At 36.9% G+C, this 13,039-nt stretch overlaps 1 protein-coding gene across 4 annotated transcripts in view; it reads left to right on the forward strand.

Moving 5' to 3' along the window:
- The window catches only part of PTPN3 (protein tyrosine phosphatase non-receptor type 3), a 163,757-nt gene that overhangs the window by 56,399 nt on the left and 94,319 nt on the right, over window positions 1–13,039 (forward strand). For all 4 annotated transcript variants that reach the window (XM_064659957.1, XM_064659941.1, XM_064659942.1 and 1 more), the window contains exon 2: window positions 11,988–12,142. In XM_064659957.1, the coding sequence (XP_064516027.1) occupies window positions 11,988–12,142 (155 nt within the window). The remainder of the gene's footprint in view (window positions 1–11,987; window positions 12,143–13,039) is intronic.

The following is a 13,039-nucleotide window of genomic DNA, read 5'->3' on the forward strand; positions in this document are numbered from 1 at the left end:
AATATTGATGTCACATTCAGAAAGCTCTTGTGGGCAAGCAGAACACATACCTGGTCATGACAAGGTACATTTTGCACTAGGAAAGCAATTAAGATTAAATAAACTAAGCTGAGTATTTTTATTTAGGTGTAATTTAGGGTAGGCAATCTGGAATAGGGGTCATTACCTTTGTTACTGATTACATAAGCTTAAATATTAGACATCTATGTAAAGGTTTAGCTAATAACATTCAAAATCAAGTTGTTAATCTACTTTATTCAGTTACTAAGGTAAAATAAGCTTGATGACATTGAAGAATCAATTTCAAATTAATTTCTCCTTTAAAGTTCTCACGAAAGTCAGTTCTTTCCAGGAAAAAAAGGGCTGTTTTGTCACTGATTTGCTGTGTTGCTTAAATTTGGTCAATCGACTAGTCTTATGCAAAACCAGAAATACAGTATTGTGTTTTCAAGTAGTCCTGGTTTTGATGCTTTTCCTTTAAAATACACTTCCGGTGTATTGCGGGGTTGAGAAAGAAACATGAAGGAAAGAAAGCGTTAGTGGTTGTGGACTGCTGTCCTCTGTCCTATTTTTCATTCCAGCTGTTCTGTGATCATAGCTCCAACTTGATAAGGTACTGCAGTCAACTCCCTCTTTACGACTCCCAGCTCTTCCATGTTAAGTTTTGAGGAATTTTCCTACTGGGAGATATTGCCCATTATCACTGCCCTGCAAAAGTGCTGAACAGTGGGGAAACTGGGGGAGAGATACCAGATCTCAGCACTATAAGCAGAGCTCTCCCTTTTTTGCTCCTGCTTCAGTATAAACCAGCAATGCTGGCCTAGTGCCTGCATTCCTCTGTAATCGGTTGCCACAGCATGCTAAGATTGCTTTGTGGGAAGTACATAAATATTGTACCTGCCAGCCAGGAATACAAAAGCTGAAAAAGGAAGGATTGGGGAATGTCAGATCTACTTGGCGAAATTTGGTGTTTAAAAATGCTTGGCATTATTTTGTGCATTAAGTGATTTGAAACTTAAAAACTAAACTAGCTTCTGAGTTACAAACTCTGAAAAATAGCAGCAGTTGATACATAAGTTGATAATAAGTATGCATTCTCAAACAATGAGGTGATTTAATTCTGTAAATTATGTGAGCCTGGCTGTGCATGAGAGCTTCAACAACCTTGTAAATAAGGGGTTGAAGAGACTTGTATTACTTCAAATAGCAGCAGGAGGCTTTGTTACAAGTGCTCATTTGTTGGATAGCTGTGTTTAAAATGAACAAATATGATCTAAGTGGGCTTAAATTATTTGTGAAGGCACTGTATGTCAGTAGGAGAGTTGGAGAAGAAACAACAAAACCAACAGAACACCAAAAAACCTAGAACAAAACAACACCCCCTTCCCCACCTTTTCCCACCCATCCCCCCCCTCCAAACCCAAATGAGTACTTCACTCAAGAGCAGTTCTTTACCAGGCTCCTTTACAGAATCACACTCTACCCCACTCCATTTTACTCCCCCAAACTCCAGCTGCGGCTTGCACGGCTTCTGCTCACTCCTCTCCTTCCCTTGACCTCCTGATGGGTATCATCTTCACTGGCATCAGGTTTCTAGCTTCCCAGTGTGTTCCCTTTTGTGTTGTACACCAGCTGCCAGAACAGCACCAGTGCTTGTTCACCTCATTTGTAACAGCTGGAATAGGCAGCCTCACCTCTGTGAATTAAAAGCTCACATGACTGAGAAAAGGAAGCGTATCTCTTTGGTGGCTTCGTGGCAGAAGGTTTGGCAGGTGTTTGTCTAAAAGTTGGCCCAATATTCTCACCCACCCTGTGATGGTGGAAGAATGCTCTGCTTGCTCTTGTCCAGGGAGGTGTCTGTGCTGCCAGGGACATGGCTGTCCAGCCAGGCTGCAGCTTGTGGCTGAGCTTGGCACCGCAGCTGCATTGAATGCCAACTGAGCAGCTGCTTTTAGGCGGTTTGGGGGCTTACGTGAAATATTCTACTGAAAAGAAAGAGCTGACGAAAAGATAGCTGCCACTGCATTTATGGTGGAGGGAAGATGTGGGAGTGTCTGTCTTATAGATGAAAGCTTTTTGAAGTGGTTATCTTCTGGTGTGGTACACCATGGTCACAGGGAGCATGTTAGTCTTTTAGGATGATGAAAAAATTGCGTAACAGGGATGTAAAGATGTAAATGTTTACATTTTGCTGGTCTGAAACATACACTGTTTAAATACTGATGGAAACACAGAAAGCACAAATTGTTTGCAAGCTAGGACTGTCTTGTAGCATGTTTATTCTGTTTTTCCTTCACTGTGTGCAGGAATTGCTTTCTTCTTTTAAAGTGAGGACACTCAAGCATGCGCAGGAATTGGAAAAATGTCTAGCCAGTTTGGGTGGCAGTGTTGCTATTTTTTTGTTTGCCTATTGTCTTTGTGCAGGAGGAGGAGGAGTTCTGCTACCTGTATGCAGTCAGTGCTACTGCAGGTCCTGGAGAACAGTTTGATCTCATTGATAAAAAAAATCTTGTGATACTAGATGTTTTGAAGTCTGTGCAACAAACTGAAAAGGGAAGAAAGAGGTGTGCTTTGGTAAGGTTAAAATACAAATTTGTCAGCTGTTCATAGATGGGGAAGAAGATGAAATGAAGACGGATAGGGAAGAAAAACAGAAAACTGTTCATCCATGGCAATTGTTTTCAAAGTGCAGGCATTCCCAAGCTGGCTTTTCGCAGTGTCTGTTTGCTTTTTCTTCTTGAAGACTTAGAAATTATCATAGAATGACTTGGATTGGAAGGGACCTTAAAGATCACCTAGTTCCAACCCTTCTGTCATGGGTGGGGATATGTTTCACTACACCAGGTTGCTCAAAACCTCATCCAACCTGGCCCTGAACACTTCCAGAGATGGGACATCCACAACTTCCCCGTGTTCCAGATCCCTTTGTGGACCTTTTGAAGCCGTAAGTTTTATAGCAGAAGTTCTCTGTCATGCTTGAAGGAATATATTTTAAAAGCTCATGTCAACACATGGATTATAAAATAGATGATGCATGAATTTATAGACAACGCTTACATGAAGTTTGAAGCTTTAAGGTCTAAAAGAAAGTCTGGGTGCAGAAAGATAATTCATAATAATTCTGAAGAGTGTTTTTTTTTCATTAACGCAACTTACAAAATAGGCTTTATTTTGAGATCTGGAATGGTTTCTTCCAAAAATTGTGGACTGAGTTTTTTTGCTGCCAGTGATGAAACTTTCTTCCCAAGTTTGATTGGCACAGTCCTCTATTCAGAAGCAGATTGAGTAATGCCCACCAATGGAAAACACCAGGTAACAGTGGCAAGTCTTGATCCACTACTCAACTGTCCTCACACAGGAAGGAAACCTCAGATATCTCTAATTTCAGGCTATTTTTCAAGTTTAGTAACAATCCAGCACCAAAATTTGTGTGGAATTTGTCCTATTTAAAAGTGGAGTTAGCTTTCTGTGGCATTAATACTCTCAGAGCCATGATAAGGTGTTTGCTCTTCTTTTCCTGCCTCAGCAACAGATGGCAGTCACCACTGCCAGCAGCATCTATCTGCTGACAGATTTAAGCTCCATTTAGTTCTGAAGTTTATTCATAAACCAGTTACCTACCACACACTACCTGCTTTTTCAAGCTTTTAAAAAGTATGCTTTGGCAATTGTTTTGGTAATGATCTGTGTTTAATTTGGGGAGGAGGAAAGCGACTGGTTCACAAAATGCCATTAGGGGCAACATCAGAAATAGAATATGAACATTAGGATTCACAGCCTTGTATTGAGTCTATAATCTCTTCTGTCTACAATTTGCTGCTTTCCTGCTCTTTAAAAAACAGCTTGAACTTCATTTGCTCTGAAGAAAGAGAATGAAGTGTGAGGTATGATGACATCAGTCCTGTTGAAAAGACTGAAATCTTAGGTAACTGTAGCTTTTACGTACAAAATGTACTGTGTTAATAGGAGGCAAAAATTATAGAAACAGGTCTTTTGTTTGACTCGTTAATATGTAGATGAAAAAATTACTTTGAACATGCATTTGAGATATGAAGAGAAGCTTGTTTGGGAAAGCTAGTGGATTTTTTAACATGCCTGTACTTATAAGAGGCATTATTGTCTGCAAGTCATGATTATTTTTTATAGGCCATCATACTACATTGTTAAATGAAATGTTTCAACATAGATCAGTAGTCTTTAAACTCATAGGTAGAGGACAACAGTTCAAAATTACTATCAGAAAACAACATGTCTCACATAGGGAACGTTATATGGGGACTTGATGCTTTTCTGACATTCTCAGCAACATTCTCAAAAGTGAAATTTATAGTTATTTATTTTACCCTGTAGGAGGTAGAGATTAATATTGACCTGCAAGCATAGTGAATAGTGTGACATTTGTGTGAGTAATCCCTGTTTTACTTTAAGGTGGTTTTTTTTCTGTTTTAAAAACCAGTAGAAGTAGCACAGGTAGTTTCTAGACTGTTTGATTAGTACCATACTATGGATATAATAGAAAAGTAGAATTTCCCTCTAGAAGCATGTTTCGGATATGCATTTTACTTTATAGAGCTTTGATTATTTTTCTAAATCCCTTCCTGAATCTATTATGCAGATGATTAAAATTCTGTTTAATTAGCACAGCTTTACTTGGCAGTAAAATTGACACAATGGTTCTTATCTGTCATACATAAGTTTCATGACATACAGTTTATTGCCTGCAAATAGAATATGAGAACTTTTTGTATTTCAATTTTGTTATGGTGATTAATTTGATAACTGAGGTTTCTGAATATTTTAGTAGCTTGTCTTCATAAATTTCAGTGGTGAAAGATTACTTACTTGGTTTTGAAAATTTGAAGGCATAAATTATTCTATATAAACTAATATATTAATGGGAAATGTTGGTAGCTGGGCTCTGCAGTGCTCAGCTTCCATTTTGGCTCAGTGTTCATGTTCTTCTGCTCTTCAGTGTTGATAGTGTGAGACACTACCAAGTCGAGGAAGGTGAACTTCAGTTTTCCCTCTGCAGTTTTAATGTTGAGTTCATGCAACACTGTTTGCAGCCTCCAAAAGGCATTATTTACAAAAATAAAGTAGTGACAGACCTTGCATTTTCAGTGAGGTGGTTGTCTTTTGTGCTATTGTACTGTTTAAAGCTGAGGCAGGTGATAGAGGAACCACAGAGTTCCTGAATTATTCAATTGGCATGGTGCAGGAAATGGAGCAATGAGCCGTTTACTGCTCTCAATACACTGACTGAAGGTGTTATTTTATAAATATTAGTAGGTTTTTTTTAAATAAACATCATAAAGGTCTCTGACATGAGCAATAAAGACTGCAGAAAATTTGAAAGCATTACAAGTGTGTCTCATTCTCATCTGTATTTTATAGCACTTGAACAGTGTGGGGAGCAGGGATCTTGAGACGCCTTTTCCTCCCACTATTTTTCTTCTGATCTTACTTATTCCTCATGCAGTAGATATCTCTGTACTTTGGTTTAGTTCTATGTATGTAAAGCAACATCTGTGAAGTTAGCATGACCAGATTCACACCTTTGAAGTTAAAAAGAGTCATTCATACAATCTGGTTTGATCCTTTGCAAATATGACCAAAATATTTGCCTCAGAAGTTAGAATAAAGGATGTTAAGAACCCAAGTATTGAAATTGATGGTCAGTATTGTTTTTCTACCAATAAGCTCTTCTAGAATTGAATTACCTTTAGGTTGTCTGATTTCAAGATTAAGTTTTCAGACAACCAGTCTATATGCTACTGAACATGTTGCTGAAAGGCTGGGATGATTCTTCCCCCTCAACCCCTCTCCCTCACATGTAAAGGCTATTACTCTGTAAATAATATAATTGTTTTGGTCAAATAATCTTCATTAACCTGTAATGGTAGCTTGCCCTGCTTTATTGCCATGAAGTCTATGTCTTCAGTTTTAACAGCAAGAACTGTTGGGATGCCTGAAGCTGTGCACATTTTAAGACTTAACAAGTAAAAATCTGTAGGATGCAGGTAATGCAAATCTTTTTCAAAAGGGAAGGGGGAAGAGGAAAAAGGATCTCAGAGAAGTTCAAGTGTAGTCTTTGTCTCTAAAGCTTCTCTTGTAATGAATATATATGTAATATATATACGAACAAAACATTTGACATAAATACTCCTTTTTTTTTAAGGATAATTCATGCCCTTAGAGTTTTTATTCTGTCACTGTAAGTGCAGCTCTGCTTTCTGTAACTTAACAATATTAATGTATAATTAATGGTCTGAAGAGGGTAAAGCCTTTTCTGTTACGCCTGTACTGTACTTCAAGAACACTGAGTCTATCATCAAGTCCCTCTTTGCCATCCACTGAGACACTGGGTAATCCCCAACAGAAATATTGTCCCCAGTCCAGCTGCGTGAGTATATGTAGGTACCACACAGCAGAACTGAAATAAGAATACTGTGTTGCATGTCTTCTCTGCAACAGATATTGCTGCTGCTCACACATACTTCAGTATGTTATTGATTTAGTGGGATCTCTGGGACATGTCAGTCAGGATACGGTATAATTCTAAAACTAAAACTCAGGTTTATTTCTTCTCCCACCCATCTCTTGCTATCCAGCTTTGACATTCATGTGTGGTCTTGCTGAATCCAGAGTTCAAAATAGTTGGATTTCTCATGAAAGCACTGAGCAGTATGAGTTTACCAGAGATGTGTTATAAGGAAAAGCTAAATGAAATGCAGGGAAGGCTTGCAAACCACTTAATAACTCCATTTTCTGCACTAATTAAGCACCTAACCTCTTGTAGTGGTGTGAGGATTTTTTTTTAATTTATTCAACTGCATATATTGGATTCACTTCTAAGAGGCAATGACTACTGTTGGTAGGTACCTTATTTCTAGACAGGAGAACAAATCCAGTTTCTCTACTTACTTATTGGCTTTTAAAAGTGAAATAAAAAGTTAAGTTCCACTTTTATGGAGGTTAGAAGAGGAAAGAGTATTCAAAATTACTGGTGGTTTGGTTTTTGTGTTTAAAACCAGTCTCTTTTCCTTGTAACTACCCTCATTGAAACTAAAATGCTTTCAAGTACATTCTAAATAAACAAATAGAGGTATGATCATGTATGCAGTCTGCCCTGAAGGATTATTTGTGGGTGAACTCCAGCGTTAAGGGCTGTTAGATGAAGAAGAGGTATAATTATATTGGACTATGGAAGAATGTTTTTTCTTTGCTCAGTTCTGTACTAGTTCTGGTAAATATTGGGCTGGCAATATGTGTTATACTTGTTTAGGATAGAACTTTTAAATGCCTATGTTTTTGCTTATATGGACTTATTTTCTGTAACGAATCTCTACCCATAGGTTCTATTTTTCTGGGAAACTTAATAACTAAAATGATTTAAGCTTTGTTGGTGCAATTTTTGATAGCATTGTCAGAATGCTTTGCAAGACCTATTGGTTACTTATATGACATAATTCTGGTGTGCTTGAAAATATCACAGGTGTCAGCCACTGGAAGCAAGTATAAGAAAGCCAAATCTTTAATTTTTTTCATCTTCATTTTTAACTTTAGGGTGGTGAGCTTTTATTGTAATAATATTGCTTTCTGTCCTGAAAGTGATAGTTTGAAAACTTGCAGCTACTGCTTTGGCGTTTGCATGTGTGTCTACACACATGCACAGACTTTCGATGTAGATATTAACCTTTATTCTTATTCTGAGTAAGACTGCTACAACAAGTCTTTTATTCTTTGTAACTCAGTTTGGAAGTATTTTTACACCATAAGCTGTAATGCTTAATCATCTAAGGCTTTCATGATTATTCTCTATTTATATTTAATTGATTTTGTTTTTTCAAGTGATGTAAAATTCGTCATGGTGTGAAGCTTCTGGCTTCCACATTTACTTTCTATGTAACTTACAGGAGAACTTTGTGGGGAAATAACTACAGATAAGGAGCAAGTGGTGACTTGCACACGCTGCTTAAAATGAACTTTATCTTTTACTTCAGTTGTTACTTTAGTAATACCCAATAATTTGTATGGAAACTTGCAAATAATGCTTTGTGGTAAATATGCCATAGGATTTTCCTGTGAAATAGAAGAGTTGAATTTTATATTAGTGGCAAAACATGTAGTTTCTCATTGGGAATGTAGAAAAGATGAAGCATTTCCTCTGCAGAAGGGGAAAGCAGAAGCTGGTTTCAATAGGTATTGAGTTAAACTTAATTCTTCTTTTTGGAAAATCTGATTAAATAATTTAATCTCCATTAAAGTGCACTGTTGATAGATATGACCTTGAGGTGAGTAATTTTTAGCTACCTGGGCTGATGCATGCTAGAGAGCACTTTTATTGGTTGTTTTAGGATTATATATTGTTAGAAAGACATGTTTAATTTGTTATACCTCTTTCTACTCCTATTTAATTTATTTGTTATATTTAAGTGAAGGAACAGATAACCATGAAATGTAACTCCTGTTGAAAGGACATACAAGACCTGACCATGTCTTTACTGCTGCAGTTTTGCCTTTCATTGTCAGGGATGGTCACTCATAAAATGGAAGAAGCACTACCCTTTCATAAATGATGTTCCCACGGATTCTGTAATATTTATGATTTTTGAGAAGCCAACATGCAACTATACTATATTCTCAGTCAAGACTACAAAGAAACTCTTGGGAATACTTAAAGTAGTACCCTTCTAGGAAAAAGCATGAGTGTACACACTTGCAGGAGTAAATTATCCTCATTTACCCAGTGAAATGAAGGTAATAAATGATTTATTAAAAACAAAACAAAACAAAATGACAAAAAAACCCCACAACAAAACAAAAAGTAAACAAGGCACAAAGCAAAACAGACCATTCACAGTTATGCATAATGTGATTATAAGTAGAAGGTCCTTGAGTATATACTCAGCAAATCTTCCCTTGATTTAATTCCATGGTGAGAAAGAAGTTAATAGTAGTTATACTGAGAATCAGGTCTTATGTTTTTTTTAAGAACAATTTCCAAGCAAGTTGGAAAGAAATTAAATGCTGGTATGGAAAAAGTATTTTTAAAAGTCAGTCTTCAATACAAAAGATGAGGAAAACATGTTATTTTTGTTCTGCTTGACTGCAGTGTTACAGTAGGAGAAGGCATGCATAACCAACCTTGTCCAGAAATGTGTTTAATGTACTTGGAAAACATTAACTTCTGTCTGTAGCTGTATTTGTTTCTCCTGTAAGCCTATTGCATGATTTCATTATGGGATAGAATTCCACATTTGTTTTATACCTTAGGGTGAAAATAACTGTGTTTTGGGGTCGTTTTTTTGTTTGCTTAATTAAAATATATCTCTCAGCTTTGTATATTTGACATGTTTATTTTAGGGAAAGTATTGACTTGTTGATAATGTTCAAATTTGTCTTACAGGTTTTTTTGTTGGTTTCATTTGTGCATCAGCTTCTTGCCTGAGGCTACAAAGCAGGAACTGAGATTTGCATGTAATGGCTGGTCCTGGTTGCTCAGGGCTGGAGGCTGATTGCTGGTGCTTAAGAGCTGGCTTCCGGTCTTGCCAGAGATCTCAGTGACCCCACTGCCTATCCCAAAAGCAGTTGCCATTGCAGACTGCTTCATGTACTTCCATGTGCCCCTTTATACTGCACTGGGGTCGATAAGCCATTTCAGTCATCTGGCCCTATTTAAAATACAGCTTTAAACACAGGTTATGTATAGATGAAAAGTTGTAGAGCAGGTGCTAACAATTCATCTGCTTACCTCCATCCTGTTCTCCTTCCCTTGCCCTTTAGGCTATGAATTTTCCTTATGAAATTGTCTATGAATTGTTTCCTTATAGAGTTACTGAGCTTACGGCACATTAAGGTGGGATGTGGAAAATGGTGTAGGCAGGTGCCTGTGGTATGACACCTGTAACATAGCTCCCTCCCTTAGGAGCTTACTTGCTGCAGAGTCAGGCTAAAGACCATGTAGGTGACAAGTACAAGGTATGGCTTTCTCTGCTCAGGATTCCCAGTGGATGGTGGTTTCCTGGGGTTTGATTAGGCCCCTTGAGCTCTGGTTGACTGATGGTGGTGACATCCAAACACTCAGCCATTTATCCCTGTCTCAGCAGTTTCCATGGTCAGCTGGCTCTCAAGGACAGCCTCAGCTGAGACTCTTTGCTTGCCTTAAACACAAACCATGAACTCTGTGTTGCAGGTGTGATTTTATATAAAATTGTAAAAATCAAGGAATTACAAGTTTTCGTTTGTGAACCCAATGCAAATTGGCCACTCTAGCAGCAACCACTCCTGAATTAGAAAGCCCATTTCCTGGATACTAAAATTAGAAATTAACATACTATGACTAACTGCAGACTGTATATCAAGAAAAATTGCAAAGCAATGGAAGTGTATGGTGGTTGATACGGAAATACTGTTCATAATTCTCCTAAATATTACCCCTTCCTTTTTATCCCCTCCTTTAAAAAAAAAAAAAACAAAGAAAAAAAACGAAGCAAACAAACACCTAAAACCCCAAACCACACCTTCTCCTAAGAAAAAATGCAAAATGCTGACTAAATAAATGTCTTGACAGCTTACAGCTCTGATTTTAGAAAATATACAATAGCTAGCTATCAATTGGCTGACAAAAAAACATCCTATGAGAGTATTGTTGAAAGTGTTGAATGCTTATGTGTGTCTGAATTCTGAGCTGTCTGTGAGAAGGCAATTGTCTTAGCTGCTTCTGAGTATACATTACACATAGTTGTGTGAATATGGATGACTGTGATGCTTTGTTGCCTTTGCAACCCCCCAAACCCTGCTTTATACAATTTTGCATCTCATGGCTTTTCATGCTTTTCATGTTTGCCTTTTGTAGTGATGTGTCATAGATGCAATTCTTCAGTATTTGAAGTGATTTTTCCCCCCCCTAAATCATTCCATTTCTTTAGGTGCTTAAAAGAAAAGCCAGCCTGTGTTTTAAGGCAGATACACAAATATAGGGAGATTGCAAAATAGTCCTGATATTGGACCTATCTAGCTTGGCCAGCAGTCTAGGAAACACTCATATTATGCAAGACTCTTTGTAGCTGGCCCCTAATAAGTGAGGTATGATTTGGTAATTGGTATGGTAATTAACCTGGAAAACTATCCTCTTCTTTGCTTGCCAACTGGCTTTAAACACTGTGATGTTAATTGGTAAACTGATCCAGTGGAGAGAGGCTTGAAATGTTTACAGGCTGGTCTGTATTTAATTCAACTCTTATTTCAATGAATGGCTTTTTTCTCATTAGTGGGATTTTTATTTTGTTTGTTTGTTTTAATTTGTAGATACTGGTTTTCAGAGTTTTGGTGAAACCCAAACAACAATTTTTTTTTCTTTGTGGCATATTCTTCTCTGATATGAACGTCTGGCTTCATGAATTTATGTATGTTAGACTGTAAAATATTGACATGTTTTAAGGTTGCTTCTGCTTGCCTTACATATGGTGTTTGTATATATATTCCCAAAACAAAGTGTTACTTGATAGAACTTGATCTGCATTAACTCAAAACTGTTTTGTCAATTGAGAGTAAACGGAATTATTTTATTGTGGTTAAACTTGCACTATAAATGCAGAAATATGTAGGAAATTTATAAGGGAGTGAGTGATTTACTAGTTACAGATGATAAAAACTTGTCTTGACATTATCTTCCTGCTTTATAATAGGTGATTGGAATTTTTTACCAATTTGCACTAAGGAAGTGGCCCATGCCTAATCTAAGTATACACTGTGGGATTATCTGTAATTCTCTTGAGACAGTTAGAACATGGAAGCTCCCCTATATATATGCATTTATATTCTAGTTTACAAGGTAATTTTACAACTTATTCTTCTCTATGACAAGCATTTGTTCATTTGGGGTGTAGTGAGGTCTTCATGATGTTGTAGGTTACTCTGAAAAAGCATTGATCAAACATAGAGAATTATAAGAACTGTTATTAAACATAATTTTTGTTTTATAGGTTATTCAGCAATAGTTATGAACTCCCGTTTACGAGCCTTAGGTGGGAGGATAAATAACATACGAGCATCAGAGCTACCAAAAGAGAAAACCCGATCAGAGATAATCTGTCATGTCCACTTTTTGGATGGCTCAGTACAAAGCTTCAAAGTCAACGTAAGTTTGGAAAACTACTTTATTTTTAAATACATAGAAATCTGTTTGAAAGCTGGAGATCAAATGTGGGACCCCGAGGCTTGGTGTATCCCAAAGATGTAGAAGACGTAACTTTGCCATTACCAATTGCAGAATTACTGCTTACGTAATGGGTTTATGAAGCGCTATTTTAATTTACTTTCAAGTCAACCAACTGAAATATCATAAAATCATGGCATGCGGATTGTATCTGGAAAAAAGTCTTGTGTATGATATGGGAACCACAAAGAAAGAGATCTGGTGATCATTGTCAACTATGAATAAGTAATTAATATTTAAAAGGAACCCCCAAATTTGGATGTGCTCCTCCTTTTCTCCCATTAAAGGACTGGTAAAAAGGAGGAGGCCTTGTAAATTCCTGCAGTGATGTCAGTTACATGTTTTCTGAAATGCAAAGATGATGTGAATAGTGAAGACATTGTGACTTAGCAGGACAGTTTTGTTCAGTCTTTTGTACTTCGATATAGCCTCTTTATTTGGGTGTGGGGAGGGAAAGAGGATTAATGGAGGTTTACACTTTGTATTTTTACTGTATTTTATTCTAGCAATATTTCGGTTTATAACTTTTAGTATTGATTAAAAATATTAGCTCATTTTTAAATGAAAACAAAGGAAATAGCTTCAGTTGTCAAGCAACTTTCATTAAAATTATCTGACCCTGAAAAAAACCTGTAGATGAATTTAAATAGAATTGTGTGTATTTGTGTATATGATACTTATTTTATCCAATATACCCTATTTGAGAAGAAGCATTTTGCTGAGGAAGATGTGTTGTTACATCTTTTAGATTACACAATGTTTTCTTACAGGAGATTCAAAACTGCACCCAAAAGTTATATTTTCCCAAGTCTTATTACA

Source organism: Pseudopipra pipra, chromosome 1, assembly GCF_036250125.1.
Source record: "Pseudopipra pipra isolate bDixPip1 chromosome 1, bDixPip1.hap1, whole genome shotgun sequence".
Classification (NCBI taxonomy): Eukaryota; Metazoa; Chordata; class Aves; order Passeriformes; family Pipridae; genus Pseudopipra; species Pseudopipra pipra.